General features: G+C 39.5%; 1 protein-coding gene across 8 annotated transcripts in view; it reads right to left on the minus strand.

Moving 5' to 3' along the window:
• slmapa (sarcolemma associated protein a) overlaps positions 1 to 23,358 on the minus strand; it is a 141,928-nt gene that overhangs the window by 8,543 nt on the left and 110,027 nt on the right. For 7 of the 8 annotated variants that reach the window (XM_028824776.2, XM_051921004.1, XM_028824773.2 and 4 more), the window contains 5 exons: positions 12,468 to 12,593; positions 11,657 to 11,731; positions 10,849 to 11,154; positions 8,905 to 9,022; positions 5,284 to 5,455 (listed from right to left, as the gene is read on the minus strand). In XM_028824776.2, coding sequence (XP_028680609.1) covers positions 5,284 to 5,455; positions 8,905 to 9,022; positions 10,849 to 11,154; positions 11,657 to 11,731; positions 12,468 to 12,593 — 797 coding nt within the window. The remainder of the gene's footprint in view (positions 1 to 5,283; positions 5,456 to 8,904; positions 9,023 to 10,848; positions 11,155 to 11,656; positions 11,732 to 12,467; positions 12,594 to 23,358) is intronic. The other variant, XM_051921003.1, reaches the window with a different exon arrangement.

The following is a 23,358-nucleotide window of genomic DNA, read 5'->3' on the forward strand; positions in this document are numbered from 1 at the left end:
ACTACACGGAACAGACTGGGTGTTCGAGAAGTGACTCATTGTTGGCAGACTGAAAATTTTCTTTCAGTTAGAATGGAGTATCAAATGAGATATGTGGACTGCAGAAGTTAAGTGTGCCTTGTTTGCTATGAACATAAATCAGTATTCTTTATTCCACTGCCACTTGGACTTTAGCATACCATATAGTATTAACTATGTGTAATTGCTAATGTATTTGTTAATTAGACTGATGTGAGGGAGAGTGTGTATGTCTACTCTAATGCACTGGTGACCTGCCCAGGGATAGGCCCTGCCTTGTTCCCAATGCTTGCTGGGACAGGCTATGATATCCCTGCAACCCCAGTTACAAAAATGGATGGATACATTTTTGAGTCAAACTACAGTAAGAAGAGCCATACAAAAGAAATTAGCTTTTAACTAAGCAACACAAAAAACACAATTCAAAATTTACAAACAACAAGACAATTATCAAACCCAAGTCATATCCGCTGCTTTATAATTATTAAAGACTTTGACGACATATACATATTTGTGGGTGACGTGGTGCTGTGGCCACACTGCTGCCTCACAGTAAGAAAACTGGGGCACCGGGTGCTCCATGCATGGAGTTTGCATGTTCTCCTCATGTCCATGTGAATTTCCTTCAAATGTTCTAGATTCTTCACACAGAGCAGAAACATGCAGTTTAGATGAAGTGACAATGTTAAATTTGGCCCTCAGTGTGTGTGTGTGTTTTCACCCTGTATTGGACTAATACCCTGTCCAAGAGTTGTTCCTGCATTGTCCTTCATAAGTGCTGTGATAGACTCCCCCTGCCTTGCCCACATGGATGGATACAGTATATTTGGTCTGCTTTTACATTCAAGAAAAAGAGTCAAAGTAATTTGAAAAATGTAAAACTGCTACAGGAAAGGCGTGGAGCGCTGCTAGTATTATTATTATAATTACTAGTGATTTAGCTTAGAGACTGTTCAGCATTGTTGTTAGCCGAGTTTGTTTTCAACTTCTGCTGTTAATGACAGTATATAAGCAGCAACAAGCATAGAACTCAGAGTGGAAATAAATCAGATGTCATGGGCTAGAAAACTTCAAAACTCAAGAAGAAATCACCCACTGTGTAAGGCAGCATGACTGCCAGCGCATTGGTATTTAGAAGTGCGCCAACAGGCAGAGAAGCAAACTGCTGCCTTCAGAAACACAATGAAGTGAGTTGCTTACCATCTCCAAATGGGACATTATTGCGGAAATTAATTACAGCTGACAAAGGGAGTGCAATTTGTAACTTGTAATGGCAACAGACAGTGATGACTATGGTGCACGTGGCAGACTCTATGCAGGCATCATGGGATGGATGGCATTAGTGTTGGTGCAGATGACAAGTGGTAAAACTTTACAACATAAGAAAAATCTTTATTTGCTTAAAAGTAAACTAACATACATACAGTTAGGTTCATAAATATTTGGACAGAGACAACTTTTTTCTAATTTTGGTTCTGTACATTACCATAATGAATTTTAAATGAAATAACTCCGATGCAGTTGAAGTGCAGACTTTCAGCTTTAATTCAGTAGGGTGAACAAAATGATTGCATAAAAATGTGAGGCAACTAAAGCATTTTTTGAACACAATCCCTTCATTTCAGGGGCTCAAAAGTAATTGGACAATTGACTCAAAGGCTATTTCATGGACAGGTGTGGGCAAGTCTGTCGTTATGTCATTATCAATTAAGCAGATAAATAAACTGGAAATAAAATGTTCATTTCTAATACTTGGTTGAAAACCCTTTGCTGGCAATGACAGCCTGAAGTCTTGAACTCCTGGACATCACCAGATGTTGGGTTTCCTCCTTTTTAATGCTCTGCCAGGCCTTTACTGCAGCGGCTTTCAGTTGCTGTTTGTTTGTGGGCCTTTCTGTCTGAAGTTTAGTCTTCAACAAGTGAAATGCCTGCTCAGTTGGGTTAAGATCAGGTGACTGACTTGGCTATTCAAGAATTTTCCACTTCTTTGCTTTAATAAACTCCTGGGTTGCTTTGGCTGTATGTTTTGGGTCATTGTCCATCTGTATCATGAATCAATGTGACTGCTGTATTTAGCTGAATTTGAGCAGACAGTATGTCTCTGAACACCTCAGAATTCATTCGGCTGCTTCTGTCCTGTGTCACATCATCAGTAAACACTAGTGTCCCAGTGCCACTGGCAGCCATGCACGCCCAAGCCATCACACTGCCTCCCTCCACCGTGTTTTATAGATGATGTGCTATGCTTTGGATAATGAGCTGTTCCACGCCTTCTCCATAATTTTTTCTTGCCATCATTCTGGTAGAGGTTGATCTTGGTTTCATCTGTCCAAACAATGTTTTTCCAGAACTGTGCTGGCTTTTTTAGATGTTCTTTAGCAAAGTCCAATTTAGCCTTTTCTATTCTTGAGGCTTATGAGTGGCTTGCACCTTGCAGTGCACCCTCTGTATTTACTTTCATGCAGTCTTCTCTTTATGGTAGACTTGGATATCGATACGCCCGCCTACCCCCTGGAGAGTGTTGTTCACTTGGTTGGCTGTTGTGAAAGGGTTTCTCCTCACCATGGAAATGATTCTGCGATCATCCACCTCTGTTGTCTTCTGTGGACGTCCAGGTCTTTTTGCGTTGCTGAGTTCACCAGTGCTTGCTTTCTTTCTCAGAATGTACCAAACTGTAGATTTTGCCACTCATAATATTGGAGCAATTTCTCGGATGGGTTTTTGCTGTTTTCGCAGCTTAAGGATGGCTTCTTTCACCGGCATGGAGAGCTCCTTTGACCGCATGTTGTCTGTTCACAGCAAAATCTTCCACATGCAAGCACCACACCTCAAATCAACTCCCAGCCTTTATCTGCTTAACTGATAATGACATAACGACGGACTGCCCACATCTGCCCATGAAATAGCCAAAGAGTCAATTGTCCAATTACTTTTGAGCCCCTGAAATGAAGGGATTTTATTAAAAAAATGCTTTAGTTGCCTCACATTTTTATGTAATCGTTTTGATCACCCCACTGAATTAAAGCTGAAAGTCTGCACTTTAACTGCATCGGAGTTGTTTCATTTAAAATTTATTGTGGTAATGTGCAGAACCAAAATTAGAAAAAAGTTGTCTCTGTCCAAATATTTATGGACCTAACTGTAAATACAAAAGGAGACATTCGAAATGTGTTATTATTAATGATTATTAAATGATAACGTGAATGCTTCCCTACATTCTGTAACACCTTTAGCAGTTTTGCTTAATGAAGTCAATGACACAGAAATGAAAACAAAAGATGGTTACGGCTTGTGTAGTTATGCCTCGGCTCAGCATGACCGTGAAAAACTACAAAAGCAAGATGTTATTTGTTCCATCTTCACTACTAACTTGCTGTCTCATCTCTTTGCAATTTGTATAACCTGCCAGTTATCCATCCATCCTCTTCCGCTTATCCGAGGTCGGGTCGCAGGGGGCAGCAGCTTGAGCAGAGATGCCCAGACTTCCCTCTCCCCAGTCACTTTTTCTAGCTCTTCCGGGAGAATCCCGAGGCGTTCCCAGGCCAGCCGGGAGACATAGTCCCTCCAGCGTGTCCTGGATCTTCCCCGGGGCCTCCTCCCGGTTGGACGTGCCCAGAACACCTCACCAGGGATGCCCGAGCCACCTCATCTGACTCCTCTCGATGCGGAGGTGCAGCGGCTCTACTCTGAGCCCCTCCCGGATGACTGAGCTTCTCACCCTATCTTTAAGGGAGAGCCCAGACACCCTGCGGAGGAAACTCATTTCAACTGTTTGTATTCGCAATCTCGTTTTTTCGGTCACTACCCATAGCTCATGACCATAGGTGAGGGTAGGAGCGTAGATCGACTAGTAAATTGAGAGCTTTGCCTTTCGGCTCAGCTCCTTTTTCACCATGACAGACTGATGCAGAGCCCGCATCACTGCGGACGCCGCACCGATCCGCCTGTCGATCTCCCATTCTATTCTTCCCTCACTCATGAACAAGACCCCAAGATACTTGAACTCCTCCACTTGGGGTAGGATCTCGCTCCCAACCCTGAGAGGGCACTCCACCCTTTTCCGGCTGAGGACCATGGTCTCGGATTTGGAGGTGCTGATTCCCATCCCAGCCGCTTCACACTCAGCTGCGAACCGATCCAGAGAGAGCTGAAGATCACGGCCTGATGAAGCAAACAGGACAACATCATCTGCAAAAAGCAGTGACCCAATCCTGAGTCCACCAAGCCGGACCCCCTCAACACCCTGGCTGCGCCTAGAAATTCTGTCTATAAAAGTTATGAACAGAATCGATGACAAAGGGCAGCCTTTTAACCCCTGCCAGTTATTCACATTATAAAAGTGTGCAAGATATTCTGATCTACAGTTCAATTCAATTCAGTTTATTTTGTGCAGAGTACACTTGACTTAGTCCAGGGGCAGAGTGTTGTGATACAAATTCACAAGTAGATACAAATGCAAACTTAATAAATCAAGACACAGATTTGCTTAAACAGACAGGAAACAAAGTGAAGCCCAGCAGCACCTTTCCATTAATGCATTGCTGAACTGTGGCCAGGTTGCTTTGGCTAAACGTCCACAAAATAAATGTAAAGTAAATGCACTGTAAACATATAAAGTGAACTTGCCACAAATATGCTATAAATACGTTACATAATATGGTCATATTATGACTTAATTTTTTACTACCAAAGAAAAATTTAATGTATAATATGATTTTTTAATTTCAAAAAGCAACTATAAATTCACACATAATATTTTTGCTTTTATTCTACTTGAGTATGTGTGCGGTGTGTGGATTTTCACAAATATAAGCTGGTGCACGTTTCTCTATTACAACTTCTGCATACTGAATATTCTTTTAAAACAAACAGGTCCATCCACTTAAATTCTGACATTCTTACTCCTTTACAAGTATGCAGAGTGCTGAAGTCTACCCCAATAGCAAGGCACAAAAGGCAAGGAACCAGCCTGAAATGCAACACCAGCCCATTACAAGGCACACCCAAGCACACGTGCATGATCTCAGTTTCAGCACCAACATGCCAAACTCTGGAATGTGGGAGGTAACTGGGACATACACAAATCCCCCATATGAACAGAGAATGTACAAACTGTGTACATACAGCATCCGTCCTGTTTACTAAACACAGGCTGTCGCACACAAAATAAAATAAGTGTCAAAAGAATTTTACTGGAGTACAAATTTAGCTGCTCCACCACTGCAATTGGATAAAGCGATTCTAATTATTTAAGACTAACAGTACCTCTTTTTGCAATGTCTGTGCCCGACTATCTGCTTCTGCAAGAAGGTTTTTGAGACCACTGGCATCCTGCTGGTGTTGCTCTTCCATAGCACCAATCTTGTTCTCCAGATCTTTGTGAGTCTTTTGCAGTACTCCAAGGTTACTGGTCAGCTCCACACTGTGTTTGCGAGAGCTAAAGGAAAAACACATCAACAACATTGATTTCTATCGCACACTTTCATACAAATGATGTAGCTCAAAGTGCTTTACAAGATGAAAAATGAAAAATATAAAAATAAGATTAGGCAATACTAAGTAACAAAGAATAAAGTAAAGTCCGATGGCCAAGGAGGACAGAAAAAAAATACAAACCACAAAAAAACTCCAGAGGGCTGGAGAAAAAACAAAATCTGCAGGGTTTCCGAGGCCACGAGACCACCCAGCCCCCACTGGCCATTCTACCTCACATAAATGATCTAAATCAGTCCTCATGGTTTTCAGGCTTCACGTGGAAGAATTATGTGAAATGAAAACAGTTCACGTATTAGAATGCCAACTGATTAAACAACACCATATTTCATATCATGTTCAACCTTGGAAAGATCCCCAGCCCAACCAGAGAGCTATAAACCTGGTCTCCAGGCTACAAAAATGACATAGCAGCACTAGAAAAGGTCCAGAGAAGAGCGACTAGGCTGATTCCAGGGCTACAGAGGTTGAATTATGAAGAAAGATTAAAAGAGCTGTCTCTTTACAGTTTAAGCAAAAGAAGATTAAGAGGTGACATGACTGAAGTGTTTAAAATTATGAAGGGAATCAGTCCAGAGGATCGAGACTGTTATTTTGAAATGAGTTCATTAAGAACATGAGGACACAGTTGGAAACTTGTTAAGGGAAAATGTCGCACAAACATTAGGACGTTTTTCTTTACACAAAGAACGATGGATACTTGGAATAAGCGACCAAGTAGTGTGGTAGACAGCTGAACTTTAGAGACTTTCAAAACTCGACTTGATGTTTTTTTGGAAGAAATAAGTGGATAGGACTGGAGAGCTTTGTTGGGTTGAATGGCCTGTTCTTATCTAGAGTGTTCTAATGTTCTAATGAAAATCAAATGACCCAACAAAGAACTGTCACTTAAAATACTTGAGTATCTTCACGATTAAAAAGGGGGCCAAGCATACATACAAAGATTTTTCTACTGATGCGCTCATGCCCAGTGTAGGCAAACATCATGTATGTTTTTGGTCATGGTGTGGGCAGAGTGTCTTTCATGAACAATGTGAAAACTCTAATGTGGACAGAGATAATCTTTGTTTAAAAATGCCATTTTTAAACGAAAATGTAGTATTATGGACGTAGCTTTAAGGTCTTGGCCTGCTGTAATGTAGATAACGTGACTCCAAATAAGTGCACAAGGCGTATAATATTTAGTCGAATTATACCATACTTTGAGTAGACTGATGCAGAGTGTTATGTTGATGACTCAGTTCCATTCTTCACCTGAAATTTTGACTGAGATGGTACAAATACTACATATCTCTTCATTATTTCAAGATAGTATCGTTTCTACCACCAGTTTTGACAAAAGATTATGGAAACCTGGTCAGAATCTTTAAACAAACTTTGTGTCTTGCCCATAATAGAAGAAATTCACAGAGGATGCCAACAAATTGCCAATAAACAGATCTCTGAAGATCACAAATCTTCTAAATGCTGAAAACTTCAAAAGATAAAGACAGGTAGAAGAAGATTGTCAAAACATGGCTACAACTGACAGTCGCATCTTGCACTTGATGCATCTTCCACACTGGTACCATATTCTGAAGCAGCACTGAATCCCCAGAGTGCTGTTCATTTGATAGTAATTAGTTGTAGGAGGTACAAAGAGTAAAGCACATAAAGCAGAGTTGGAGCAGGACTTCAATCAAGTTAGGAATTTACTTATTTCTTAACAAAAACCTAAGGAAGAATAACGTGCTATAATGCAATATAAACTGTTGTTTGAAGATCAAATATTACATTGGAAAGTCACCATGCAGCTTACATCATGTAAACTGCAGAGATGGGAAGAGTTGTGTAATGTTCTTCACAGCACATATAAAGAAAAGACAGATGCCCTTGTATGTCAGAGTGAGATCTCTAGCTGAATACTGGTCCCATAGTACCCTTTACCAGTCAAGATTTCTTATTTTTTAAGATTTATAAAACTCCCCCCCCACCCCCTTTCCCTTCCTAGAAACCTGCCTTTAATTGAGATACTAAATCGGATATAGAAATCTCAAGCCAGGTGCAACCAGCTCTTCCCTGCAAACAGAATGTAATTCCAGCTTTTCTCTTGGCATCCTATTACTAGTAGAACCACTTGTGTGTATTTTTTATACCAATGAATGTCACATAACATTTCTTCAATTACCCTCAATCAAACACACTATGAACCATTCAACAGCTGTGCATGTAAGTGACTTCCTCCTGGAATTACAAACCTCATGCATATGTCGAATGAAAAAAGAGCCTTGCAGCTATTATTAACAGATATGATGTCTGTTAGAAAATGAAAATACATGCCACTAAGCTAAATCTGTAAGCTAAAAATTAATATTTAATAAGAAATTAATACTGAATGGCATGTATTGTATAGTTACTAAGAAGCCAAACTTTTCCAACTTTAGAACTGACTTAGAATTCTGTAATTACATTTACTTTTCATTCATTTACTAAAAAGAAGCTCTCAAACATTTGTACTGCATAATGGCAAAACTTTGTTCATTTATCTACTAAGTAAGTCAGCTTCTTATACCTCCAGTATCCGTGTCGATGTAGTGATAGAATATGGAAATGTGGATATCCTGAATACCAAAATTTAGCACAGATTCAGGTGTAGTTATGATGGCACATTAAACAAAGTTTCTAATTTGAAAATACAGATTACCAACAAAGAGATGTTTAAAGTCCAGAGACTAAAAGACTTTCATCAATTAAATACTGTGTAGGTTAAAAATATATATAGGATTATTGAGCAGTGGAAGCCGTTCGTAGTAGTGTATCTGCTTTAAAATATTTCTAACAATGGTTGCTTTGTTTCTTTAGTCTTCACATTCTTCAATAGAATTGTTACTTGTTATAAGTAAAAAAAAAAAAAAAATAAATATTTTGCCATTATCAAGTAGGTTAGGTTAGGTTTCTTTATTTGGTCATGTTTACACAGGAAAACATGAAATTTGCCTTCTGAGTTGCATCTAATAACAAGTAACAGACAGAATGAAATAAAACATACAAATAGAAATAAGAAAGGTTAAGGTAAGGCAGTTAGATAAAACATATCTATACCAAAAAAAAAAAAAAAAGGTAACAGGATATATATCAAAACCTTAAACATTATCTCCGATATTTCTTATTGAAAAGTCGTATGGCACTAGGAAGAAAGGAGTTTCTGGAGCGATTTGTGTGGGTTTTCAAAGCAACTATCCTTCCTGATTTACTGAAGTTTAGTTCTACATGTAATGGATGTCTGTCATCAGTTGAGATGATTTCCAGTTTCTTTAGCAGTTTATTGTTTATTGCCCTGTGCGCTTGAAGAAAAAAAAAAAAAAGCTACTGTGTTTGTAAATATTTAGAATGTGACTACAAAAATAGACTTGCCTGTCCAGCTCCTTCTCAAGCTGCTGCAACTTTTCAAGAAGGCCCTCTCGCTCTTTGTGCAAAGCAGCACATTCCCTCTGTAGTCTCAGACACTCCTTTTGAAGCTTCTCGATTTCTTCTAGGGTGAAAAAGGCAATCACTGAATATGTCAAAATAATACTTTTAAGTATAACTGCCTTGAGACTTTACACATATGTGAGAATCAGGAACCGCAACACCACATCACTTACATCTTACATTATCATTCTATCATCATAGAAAAATATATAAGTATAGCTTTGTGCTTATGTTTCCATACATACTGTAGCAACACTAAGTGTATATTTTACTGCAACTGACTTATCTGTATTACCATTAACTTTATACCAAGGCATAAACATACTTTTTTAATAATATTACAGTAAATGAGAAAGACTCGTTATCAAATTGTAATAAACAAAAAGGAAATCAAACTGAAGCAAAGTGCATCGAACCCAAGACATGATTGCTTCAGTTTTTTCATTAATAACCATTAAAAACAATGAAATTAATAACAATAAACTATTTAAATGCACAGTGCCTTCAGGATGTATTCAGACCCCTTCACTTTTTACACATTTTCTTACTTTGCAGTCTTGGGCTAAAATCAAAAAAATATTTTTTTTCCCTCGTCAAACAATGCTCAATATCCCAGAAGGACAAAGCAAAATGAGGATTTGGGGAGTTTTTGCAAATGTATTAAAAATAAAAAACTCACACCGACAAAAATATTCAGTCCGTTTGTTATGACACTTGAAGTTTGGCTGGGGTACATTCCATTCTATTGACATTAGTTGAGCTGTTCCTACATTTTGTTTGGAGTCCACCTGTGGTCAACTCACTTGACTTAAACAAGATTAGGAAAGGCTGTCTAAAGAAGGTCTCACATCTGAGCACAAACCAAGCCTTGAGGTCAAAAGAATTCTCTGCAGCGCTTAGAGACAAGATTGTGTCAAAGCACAGATCTGGAGAAGGCTACAGGAACATTTCTGCCACACTGAAGATTCCCGGGTGCACAGTGGCCTCCATAATTCTTAAATGGAATAAGTCTACAATGTCCACAAATCCTCCTAGAGCTGTCTTTTCCAGCCCAACTGAGCAATCATGTAAGAAGAGCCATGGTAAGAGAAGTGACCAAGAATCTGATGATCACTCTTGGCTGAGCTCCAGAGAACCTGTCTGGAGATGGTAGAAAATTCCAGAAGGACAAACCTCACTGCAACTCTCCACTAATGTGGACTTTATGGGAGAGTGGCCAGATAATAATAGTACATGAATGCCCACTTGTATATTTGTAAACAGGCACCCAAAGTCCTCTTGAGACTACAAGAAATGAGGTTGTCTTGTCTGATGAAATCAAGATTGAAAAATTTGGGCCTTAATTCTAAGCATCGGACCTGATGGAAACCAGGCACTGCTCATCATCTGTGCAATACCCATTCCAGCAGTGAAGCATGATGGTGGCAGCATCATGCTGTAGGACTGGGATCTGGGAGACTAGATAGGGTTGAGGGAAGGATGAACAGTGCAACGTGCAAAGATATACCCTTAATGAAAAGCTGCTCCAGAGTGTTCTAAACCTCAGACTGGGCTGAAGGTCCGCCTTCCAACAAGACAATGACCCTAATCACAAAGCAAAGACACCATAGGAGTGGCTTAAGGACAACTCTGTGAATGTTCTTGAGTGGCCAAGCTAAAACCCAGACTTGAAGTCAATCGAACATCTCTGAACAGTCCTGAAAACAGCTGTCTGACAGCATATCCTCTCAAGAGCTGTTAGGTAGGATGGACACTGAGAAGAATAGCTGAAAATTCCCAAACTGAATTGTGTGCAGCTTGTTATGTCAGACCCAAGAAGACCCCAGGCTGCAACTGCTGATTTCAAGAAAGTACTAAGTAAAGGGTGTTATTACTTGTGATATTTACCTTGAAGTTCCTCAGTCCTCTCCTTCTGCTGACTTTGAAACTGGAAGTTGGCCTGCAATCCAGTGATTTCTTCTTCATACTGGGAGGCAGCTTTACGCCATTTCTCCAGCTCAAGTCGCACTGTGCCGAGATCCTCCTGCAGAAAGACTATTTCTTTCTCCCGCTCTGATGTTGCCACCTCCATAGCATGTCGCATCACTGAAATCTCCTCTTGAGCATTAGCGAGATCATCTCTCGTGTCTGAGATCTCGCTTTCCTTTTCCTCCTTAAGAATTTCAATATCCTTCTGCAGCTTGTGCAAATGGGCTGCATGTTGGAGAAAGAGCAATACTATGATTTACGATTAAAAAAAAGTATCCATTTTCCAAATATCCATGAAAAAACACTTAGAAGGAATGAAAGTCTTTTAAAATGAACATTCCTGAAAATAACTTCTGTCACTTTTCGTTTTAAATTAAAATATATTAAGTTCAAGGTAAAAAAAGCTAACATGTTGTGCTATTTGTTTTGAACTTTACAAATCTTCTGCTATGGATGCCAACTATGTTTCTTTAAGGACTCTCTGGCATTTGTTTAAATAATGAATGGGTAACTTTGTTCATCAGTTAATTACCAAAAAATACCCAGAAACGAGTTAAATATAATAATTATATGTCATCCTCAGAAAAGCTCAAAATAAGCTTTTTTGCTTTCTTTTGAACTTTAAACTACATATTTAATAACATTTCCAAACTGTCTGGTTTTGAGATTTTGTCATGGGTGCCACTGCCAAGATCACTTATGTGAGTAAACGAAAACTGTACCAAACCTTGAAGAAACTGGATCTGTTTTTTCGATTCCTCGGCCTGTTGCTGGCTAGATCTTCGTTCTTCTTCAAGTAAGGCTGAGAGGGAAAAAAAAATGTTTGAAAAAGGAAAAAAACGATGCATGATAACTGCTGACACAAGTATTAAGTAGCACAAGTAAATGCTACTTTTGCAGAGGAAATATTTATGATATTTGACGATGTGCAATGACACCTATACATTTTCTGCAATGACTTAGTCCCAAGCAGGGCCAGACGGGCTCACAGCAACATACAACTGCTTAGGTTTGTAATCCAGGAATTGTAACTCGCTTGTATTTTGTTCTGAACTCTTTACTTATGATGATCGCTTTTGTAACCTTGCCATGTAATATTTATTTAAAAACAGTATCCCTGCCTGATGTTTACTTGATTACATTCTACTCTGTAAGTCGCCTTCGATTAAAGCTTCTACCAAGAAAATAAATGTAAATGTAAAACAACAAAGGAAAGGGAAACTAGTGCATCATAGGAAACACCAATTTTCACTCTTTCACCAACCATCCTGCCTCATTTTGGTATATGGGAAGAAACCAATGTACTGGTAGAAAGCCCATGCAGACATGGAGTGAACATGACAAGTGAATTAGACAGCATCCAGGCTGGAGTTTAAAGTGTGGACTCTACACCTGTGAGAAAATGTCTATTCAGAAATCCAGCTAATGTTTATGTGCATTGATGATTAGCAAAATGTGTTCATTTAGCGCACAGCACATCAAATGCCTACATACAGAGGGAAAACAAAAATCAGAATAAACCATAAATATGAACATACCTTGCAGTTCAACACATTTCTGTTTGCCAACTTTGGCCAATTCTTGCGCTTCTACAAGTTCTTTATGTAAATGCTGTATCACCTTCTCAGTGTCCCCACTGTCAAAATTTAAACGTTGCACTTCATCTGCAATAAGTTTCAAAAGAGTATGTTTTAAAAAGAGTTGAACATTTTCCATCCTATTTATTTATGAGGAGTAACACTCACTCTTTATTTTAAAGACGTTGTTACTTATTGGGTATGAAGACTGCAAGCTTTAAATAAAGACCCTAATGAATGTTACACGAAAGTTTAAATTTGTATTCTGGAAGATAAAAAATACCTGCTTTGTAAAAAGTCATTAGTTAAAGTTTATACAACCTCTTAAACTGACAATAATTCACATTAGGAAAATTTATGTCAAAAATGAACAAGCTGATTTAGTTCCTTATAAAACATCCAGGCATTAGGATCCACCTTTTTTTTTTTAAACTTTTATAAAAGACCTCAATTGAGCCAAAAAACAATCCTAATACAAAATCCTGCTTACACTGTGCACATACAATTAACTTACAGAAAACAATGAAACTGGAGCAAACTGGAATGATCATTTAACAAGATGGAAGCTAAAACTGGGTGAGGTGAAACAGGAATGTCACAATCATGAAACCATGACACACTCGCCCAAATTAAACATTCTAAAAAGAATACAGACTTGTAACTTTGGCCCCAAGAACAGACATTTAAACCTCATGAGAAGCAAAAGCAATTAAACATTTGTGTCACTGGTAGGACAATCTACTAAATGTAGAAAGTAAAGATTAAAGACTAAATGGCATGTTCTATACTAATGCTATTTTGGGAAATAATCATTAATTAGGCATCAAAGTAAGCATGAGAAGTGGGAAGTGTGTCTTATTGACTGTAATAATTCTTGAAGCCCACTGTTGTTCTCCAGTGATTAGAATTATTATCATTCTTGGATCACAAATGTCTTGTCCTGTACTACAAGTACAAGTATCATACACTGGTAAAAATAAAACAAGAGGACACAGTTCACAAGCCTTACTCATTTGAAATACTTTTCAGAAAATTCTTCTCATCCAAGTCACAAACCTCCTAATTCAAATGTTCACACTGTGGGTTTGTACGTTTATGGTTAAATGCCAAGTCACAATTTCCAGCAAAATTTAAGACATTAGATAACTGTACTATCCAAAATATAAGTTATTTGTTGTCTGATGTGATATGTCCAAACTGAAAGTGAAAGGGCTTTATAGTGTGGGATAACCAACTGAGGGGAAAAAAAATTGACATGGAATAAGCCGTTTTCATGATAGAAGTTACAGATTAAGGTCTTTAAAATAACTGTAATCGAAAAAACACTAATGTGATAAACAACTGCAAGAACCAACTATGTATAATATCATGATTAATTATGTGCCAGCATTATATTCATGAAACTTTACAAATAAAAAGTGATTGTTCACAGTACAAGACAAACTAAACTTTCATATGTTGGCTAATAGTTGGCCCTCAAAATGGAACAGTATTGGAACAACCATGAACAATAACCGTGTGTTCTTATATACCAGTAATGGAAAAAGACAAACACCCTCACACATATCTGGTCAATTTAGAATGAGCCATTACACTTCAACTCATTTTCTGAAACTGCTATTCCTAGTAAGGGTTACAGTGACAACAGGCCAGGCAGGTCAACCCAGACTTCCCTGTCCCCAGCTACTCTTCATAGTGAATTCCTAGGTATACGCAAGACAGAGAACCTATCCAGCGTGTCCTGGGTCTGCCGCAGGGTCTCTGTCTAGAGCTGCTCCAGAGATAGCCACCCATCGTTTAGGGGGTGGGGGCGGGAGGTATGAATCTAAGAGGAGCATCCATACGACATGCCCAAACCACCTCAACTGGCTCCTCTCAATCTGGAGGAGCAGCAACAATACTGTGAAGCTCTCCAGAAGCGCTGAGCTTCTCACCCTATCACTGAGTGTCGGCCCAGTGGCCCTGTAAAGAAACCTCATTTCTGCCACTTGTACTCCCAATCTCATTCTTCCAGTCTTTACCCACCATCCACGACCATAGGTAAGGACAGGGATATGTGTTATTGATTGTATTTAAACTCGGGTCTCACTTCACCATAAAACAAATTAACTTCAGAATATGATAAAACATGCATGAATTCAGTAAAGACATTTTTAAATTCATAAATCTGCAACTGAATAGATGTTCTGTTAATTCTTTGTTATTGGCATGATTCTTTGAGACACAAAATATACTCTACCACTTTCTAAGACCAATATATAAACTCTATTAAATTAATGATAAGGCAGCGTTTTTTTACTATGTTTCATGAATCAGTTATAAACAGGCAATCTCATAAATATTTATTTAACTGGTTCTCTTTGCAATATGGACAAGTTCAATATGAAAAAAAAGCTTGAATATTTTTGGCAAAATAAATAACCCTACCAACACAGTACAACTTATTCACATTTGACATTCTCACTAAATGTCAATGAGGAAGTCTCATGTAGGTAGGTGTTTCTTATTTGGATTAAATGGCAAATGTTTTTGGTGATGTGTTCTAGGAATAATAGTGCACAGTAATTTTTAACATATTAATTAATAAAGCATAGTTAACGTCACAAGAGATGTAAAGGAAAGGAGTTTTGGAGATATTTGTACAAGCTGTAAACAAAAAAAATATTTCTCTTCCACATGTGCCTATTAGCATATCATTTGTGCAGCACACAAAAGTATTTCCTCTGTAGCCTGGGAGTTCCATTCTGCATTTTTCAGTTGCCCAGAGTGAAGCACCTAGCAAAAAATGTAAGCAATGACTTGGCCAAACTGAAACCAAGTAAGTTTTACAAGCCACTTGCACTCTTAACATTGAATCAGCAAGTAAATCCACTTACAGTACATAAAAAATAAGATTAAAAAGAGTGAAGAAACATTTTCTGCTAAATTTGAATTTAGAGTAATTAATTACAGGTAAAGTTTGTTCTGACTGCCTTTGAGATTCTGCTGCTAAATAAAGGAAAATATAACTGTTTCAGGAACTACCTTTTTTTATATTTCCTTAATAGTTTTAATTAAATAGCAAGGAGTCCAGGGTTCGTGTCCCAGGTGCTCCATGAGTGGAGAGTAGTTTGCGTGTTCTTCTTCCTTTGGCTTCTCAAGTTTCCTCACACAATCCAAAGGCATGCAGGTGAGGTGAGCTGGCATTGGTAAATTGGCCTGTGTGTGTATATTCATCCTGAAGTGGACTGGCATCCTGTTCTGCGGTTGTTCCTGCCTTGTTCCCAATGCTTGCTGGGATAGGCTCCAGCTTCCTTGTGACCTTGCTCAGGATAAGCGGGTTTCAAAATGGATGGATAGATGAACATTTTCATTTACTTGCAATGGTCTAAATGTCTTAGCAATATCTGTATAGTATCTTCTGTTGTGTGATTTTGGTACCATGTTTTAATAGGGAAAGGGATATAGAAACAGTAATTTTTCATAAGTATTATTAAAGGATGTTTCATAAATTTAGAAACTGAAGTGTGATTATAACAACAAGTACAATACATCACAAATAATTACATGGAATTACAATGTTATAATTGAAATCCATCCATCCATCCATTGTCTCCCGCTTATCCGAGGTCGGGTCGCGGGGGCAGCAGCTTGAGCAGAGATGCCCAGACTTCCCTCTCCCCGGCCACTTCTTCTAGCTCTTCCGGGAGAATCCCAAGGCGTTCCCAGGCCAGTCGAGAGACATAGTCCCTCCAGCGTGTCCTGGGTCTTCCCCGGGGCCTCCTCCCGGTTGGACGTGCCCGGAACACCTCACCAGGGAGGCGTCCAGGAGGCATCCTGATCAGATGCCCGAGCCACCTCATCTGACTCCTCTCGATGCGGAGGAGCAGCGGCTCTACTCTGAGCCCCTCCCGGATGACTGAGCTTCTCACCCTATCTTTAAGGGAAAGCCCAGACACCCTGCGGAGGAAACTCATTTCAGCCGCTTGTATTCGCGATCTCGTTCTTTCGGTCACTACCCATAGCTCATGACCATAGGTGAGGGTAGGAACATAGATCGACTGGTAAATTGAGAGCTTCGCCTTGCGGCTCAGCTCCTTTTTCACCACGACAGACCGATGCAATGCCCGCATTACTGCGGATGCCGTACCGATCTGCCTGTCGATCTCACGCTCCATTCTTCCCTCACTCGTGAACAAGACCCCGAGATACTTGAACTCCTCCACTTGGGGCAGGATCTCGCTACCAACCCTGAGAGGGCACTCCACCCTTTTCCGGCTGAGGACCATGGTCTCGGATTTGGAGGTGCTGATTCTCATCCCAGCCGCTTCACACTCGGCTGCGAACCGATCCAGAGAGAGCTGAAGATCACGGCCTGATGAAGCAAACAGGACAACATCATCTGCAAAAAGCAGTGACCCAATCCTGAGCCCACCAAACCGGACCCCCTCAACACCCTGGCTGCGCCTAGAAATTCTGTCCATAAAAGTTATGAACAGAATCGGTGACAAAGGGCAGCCCTGGCGGAGTCCAACTCTCACTGGAAACGGGTTCGACTTACTGCCGGCAATGCGGACCAAGCTCTGGCACCGATCGTACAGGGACTGAACAGCCCTTATCAGGGGGGCCGGTACCCCATACTCTCAGAGTACCCCCCACAGGATTCCCCGAGGGACACGGTCGAATGCCTTTTCTAAGTCCACAAAACACATGTAGACTGGTTGGGCAAACTCCCATGCACCCTCCAGGACCCTGCTAAGGGTAGAGAGCTGGTCCACTGTTCCGCGACCAGGACGAAAACCACACTGTTCCTCCTGAATCCGAGGCTCGACTATCCGACGGACCCTCCTCTCCAGGACCCCTGAATAGACTTTTCCAGGGAGGCTGAGGAGTGTGATCCCTCTGTAGTTGGAACACACCCTCCGATCCCCCTTCTTAAAGAGGGGGACCACCACCCCGGTCTGCCAATCCAGAGGCACTGTCCCTGATGTCCATGCGATGTTGCAGAGGCGTGTCAGCCAAGACAGTCCTACAACATCCAGAGCCTTGAGGAACTCCGGGCGTATCTCATCCACCCCCGGGGCCCTGCCACCAAGGAGTTTTTTGACCACCTCGGTGACCTCAGTCCCAGAGATGGGGGAGCCCACCTCTGAGTCCCCAGGCTCTGCTTCCTCATTGGAAGGCATGTTAATGGGATTGAGGAGGTCTTCGAAGTATTCCCCCCACCGACCCACAACGTCCCGAGTCGAGGTCAGCAGCGCACCATCCCCACCATATACAGTGTTGACACTGCACTGCTTCCCCTTCCTGAGACGCCGGATGGTGGACCAGAATCTCCTCGAAGCCGTCCGAAAGTCATTCTCCATGGCCTCCCCAAACTCCTCCCACGCCCGAGTTTTTGCCTCAGCAACCACCAAAGCCGCATTCTGCTTGGCCTGCCGGTACCTATCAGCTGCCTCCGGGGTCCCACAGGACAAAAGGGTCCTGTAGGACTCCTTCTTCAGCTTGACGGCATCCTTCACCGCCGGTGTCCACCAGCGGGTTCGGGGATTGCCGCCACGACAGGCACCGACCACCTTACGGCCACAGCTTCGGTCAGCTGCCTCAACAATAGAGGCACGGAACATGGCCCATTCGGACTCAATGTCCCCCACCTCCCTCGGGATGTGGTCGAAGTTCTGCCGGAGGTGGGAGTTGAAGCTACTTCTGACAGGGGGCTCTGCCAGACGTTCCCAGCAGACCCTCACAACACGTTTGGGCCTACCACGCCTGACCGGCATCCTCCCCCACCATCGAAGCCAACTCACCACCAGGTGGTGATCAGTTGACAGCTCCGCCCCTCTCTTCACCCGAGTGTCCAAGACATGTGGCCGCAAGTCCGACGACACGACCACAAAGTAGATCATCGAACTGAGGCCTAGGGTGTCCTGGTGCCAAGTGCACATATGAACACCCCTATGCTTGAACATGGTGTTCGTTATGGACAATCCGTGACAAGCACAGAAGTCCAATAACAAAACACCGCTTGGGTTCAGATCAGGGGGGCCATTCCTCCCAATCACGCCCTTCCAGGTCTCACTGTCATTGCCCACGTGAGCATTGAAGTCTCCCAGCAGAACGAGGGAGTCCCCAGAAGGTATGCCCTCTAGCACCCCCTCCAGGGACTCCAAAAAGGGTGGGTACTCCGAACTGCTGTTCGGTGCATACGCACAAACAACAGTTAGGACCCGTCCCCCCACCCGAAGGCGAAGGGAGGCTACCCTCTCGTCCACCGGGGTAAACCCCAATGTACAGGCTCCAAGTTGGGGGGCAATAAGTATACCCACACCTAATTGAAATCGTAATAAATAAATTAAAAAAAATCAATAAAAGAGAAAATTACATGATATTTAATACAAAAGCACAGGATTACAGTGCTGGCTGTACATGAAATACCAAGTGTGTACTTAGTCATAAAAACTGGAATGAACAAAAATGCAAATGGCAGTTCTGTTAAGAAAGTCACCATAACAGGAAAAAAGAAAGCTAGCAATAAAATTACAAAAGCTGCTTTCAGGAAATGAGTCAGATGTGTTGTTGGAGGAGACCAAAAGTGACCAATTTCCAAAAAAATAAAAGGAAGCTAAAGAAACTTGAATGAAAGGCCTTCTAAATGAAACAATGCATGTGTTGTTTTAATCTGAGTGCTACTGTTCAAAACAAAAAATATGTCCTGACAAGACTCGTCTGCAATGGAGAACACTGAGGCAAACAGCAACTGTACATAATAAAGTGTAGCTGAAGACATTACAAAATAAGACAGCGTGAATTCGCTGTATTTTTCAAAAGGTTAGACACTGATTAATGCAGACACTGATAGGAAACATGAAATTCCACAAGTGGTATTTGGCAGAGCATCACTCCATTAAAAATGTGTGTACAATAAATGTTAAATATGACCATGAATCAGAAAAGTACAACGTTACCAATAATCAAATATACTATGGTCCTTCACACTTTAATTTTGACCAGGCTTCAAAATCCATATTAAAAAGAATTAAAATGATGGATACTAAAAATGTTTAAACTCTACAAGTCTGAATCATATGATTGCAGTCAGGAGAGAAGCAAATTGAATCTCCACAGTGCCACCATTGTTAGCTTGGATGTGCTCAGCAAAATAAAAGCATCAACAGGACAAAAGCTTTAAAAAAAAAAAAAAATGGGTTGATGGTAATGAGTCCCTTTACCGCAAATGTGTATTTAAACAACCACAACATATACAGGTTGTTTTGCTTGTATTACACTTCTATGTATGAATTTTTCTTTGCATAGATGTTTATAGCTTTTATTAAGGTAACGTGAAGTAGATTTGCTCTAAGTTAGTACAAACAGAGTACAACTAATTTGGTTCACAAATTGGGAAAGGAATATATTAAATATATACACACATACTGTGCATATATACTGTATACTAAAGATAATTTGATAATACATACCTTAAGATATAAAGAAAACTGAATAATTTCAGTAAAAATATTACAAAACAAGAAATGTACATTTGAATGATCTACAATAGTTAATTTGGGAACCATACAGTGGGTGAACTACAGTATTGTACCTGTCAGCCAGAGTGTGATGCATAATAGTAAGGCATAAAGGTGTTAACAAAATAAATAAATAAAAACTGTTAAAGAGCACAACCAATTTAAACAGAGCTATAACAAGAAAGAAAGAAGATCCTCGGGCATTACTGTACACTTAAGGAAAGAAGGGGGTGGTAATGTTCAGTGATTTTCAAATTTCATCCTTTGGTTTCTCATATTACACAAGCATTGCACAAATGATAATTGACTTCAGTCTCTTTAAATGTGACTCTTATGGTGGTAGGTCTTTGCTCAATGAATGCAATTAAATATATGGTGACAACATGTTTATAAAAAAGGCAAATGCTTTATTCTTGTGCTACAGCAATTTTCTGAGATGCCACTTCTGATGGCCCTCCTTCACTCTGTTGTGCCCAGGTGATTTACTCGGCTGCACAAAAAGGAATTAAGCTCTAATGTTTGTTTTCAAGAGTATAAAAAACAAACTAAACACATTCAGCATGTATTACAATGAAAATATAATAATGCCATTACTGGTTGACCTGGTTATTTTGTTTTGTATTACTGAACGAGTTGAAAGTCAACAATACTTTACAACTCAATAATATCGGCAGCATTTTTTTCCCCCCATATTGTTGCACAGACAACTACTACTTCTAAGGACAGCCATGAAATTTCCCATTTGGAAATTTAATTTCCCATCTGTTCCAAAATATGTGAATGCACCTTTAAGTAAATGGTTGCCTCATAACAATTGTACATTGATCAGTTATGCAAAGAGTACAGGAGATGGGACACAGTGTCGTGAAATGATTCAACATGCACTGTATATTATGCCCTAAGAAATGTTTATACACAAAAAAACTACACAAAATAATGTTTAAATTCTAACAGCAGGTGATATTAATGATTCTCAACATGTTGGTGATATTTTACATATACTCTAACATACCTACATATATAATGTGGAAGAAAATATGCTCTATTTGTATTGTATTTATGTGGAAATATATCTATTCAGGGTTTATATTCTGCTCTATTAACTTTAAATCCTATCACAAGCAAAATATATTTTGTTTAACAATAAGTAGTGAACTGGGTTTCATGTATGTTAAACAGTTTCATACTACATTATTTTCTTTAACTTTTAACCAAATATGAATATTTACAATTTATATTACATATTGCATTTATAAGTACTTATTAAGTATATCATACCCATAAAATATTTCCAAAGACTAAGTAGTCAACAGTGTTATGCAAAGGTGATGTGACTTAGGTCCTGTTTTTGGTAATGGAGTTTAAAAGATAGGCTGTTACTGATGAGACAATTCTCTGTAAGCAATAAAGCTGATAAATATGCTTGCTAACTAAGGGTCACCAAAAAGTCAAAAAGACATGACCTAACTCTTGTTTGGTATAAAGTAAGCCATTTGGGATTGATTTAAGCAGAGGTTTGGAGCAATTTTCAGGCTATATAGAATGTACATTGTGTTCATTTGGTATTTAAGACTAATGTTAAAGTTCATGAGTGGCAAAACATGTATCTATTCATCTCTCTCTCTCTCTCTATGTGTGTGCGTATGTGTGTGTGTTCTGAAGTAATGCTTTTACATCATCAATATTTTGGAAAACCCAGTTTAGCAAACCAATTCAATTGCAGAGCACCCCATCTACTTAAAGCCTGATTTTCCGGCCCACTGCTCACATCCACGCAGATGCTGATGTAGCTTCCCCTTACTTTCATTGCATTTTTTTTTTGTTCCTTCAACACAATGTACTTCCAGCATTCTCTAACTTGTCAATGTAAAACCTCTAACTGGAAATTCCATAATCATCGTCTATTTTGCTGAACCTGTAAGTTAGGGAACTGATATTTCCCATTTTGAAAACATGCTTCCTGTAGTTTGAATATTTGATGAAAGCTCTTCAGGATATTATCTGAACGGAGACTCACTGTCACCTCTATTAACTGTAAGTGCCTCTTAAGTTGTATCTACATTCTATAATTTTTTTTTTGTTTTTACAAAGATCCACTTGGTCTTTGCCTGCTTTGCCATCTCTCAAGTATATGCATGGTTTATTTTGCCTTCGTCCTTTGCGTGTTTAGTTTTGGTGCTTTTTATATTAGTACCCACCCACATCACCATGACAAATGTTCTTATGACAGACCACTTTAAAAGAAGAGAATGTGTGTCCAGCCTACTAGCCATACACATCTTTGCTGCCACTTGTTGTTCAGGGCAAAATGCAATAAACATTGTTCTTCAGTATTCCAGACTTCTAGAAATGTTAATGATCTTTCTCTCTGAAGTTTAAAGACAGGTGTGTGTGACAGCGAGCATAACATTTTTTTTTTTTTTTTTTTTACGTACAACAGCAGGAAATGACATTTTCCTTTCAACATTTTACCTTTCGTAGCACACACATAAATTCACAATTGGGACAGCTGCTTGCATATTTTCAAGCATACTGATGTGACATACCATTCAGTTGATTAGAAGTGTGATAGGGAACTTGGTTATTATCTTTTCATGAATAAATTCAATGGAATGTGTTTATGTAACACCATCTACTGACATTCAGAGGAACTACAAAGTGCCTAAAGCCAAATCATAATTCCGAAGTTGCAAAAAATTCAAATGTTACAATTGTGGATATTTGTTTTACTGACCTAAGCCCTTAAAACAGATGCACTTTTTTAGCTACCATAGCTTCTGAAATTTTGATTCTGCTTCAAATTATCCTTATTTTTCATAATGACTTCCCATCTGCAACATATGAACTCCACACAATGTTGCAAATAAATGAATGGAAGAGCAGCACTAATATTGTAGGAATACTGAGAGAACAGCTAGACCTGGACAAGTATACAAATACCAAAAATAAAGTGGTAGGTTTCTGCTAACAGCACATAAACTTCATACTTCATAATAAAAGCACCACAGTGTAAATATAAGGATATACAGCATGGGTAGTGTAAAATATAAAGTGAGTAACGGTGGAGCACCACATAAGAAAATTGTCCAGTGACACACTCTAAGCTGTTTCAAAATCATCATTAGAGACTTGAAGCAGTAAAAATGATACAGCTAAACAACCCATTCTACTCTATAAAACATATTAAGTATAATAATCTGAAATGCATACACAAGAATGTGATGACAAGTACATAACTAAAACTCTTGAAGCTTTCAACATGTATAATTTTTCAGAATTCACTGTAATTTTAAATCAGTTTCCTAAAACATCTTTCAAATGAATTATGTCCAGTTATTTTAAACAGT

This window comes from Erpetoichthys calabaricus, chromosome 18 (assembly GCF_900747795.2).
Source record: "Erpetoichthys calabaricus chromosome 18, fErpCal1.3, whole genome shotgun sequence".
Classification (NCBI taxonomy): Eukaryota; Metazoa; Chordata; class Cladistia; order Polypteriformes; family Polypteridae; genus Erpetoichthys; species Erpetoichthys calabaricus.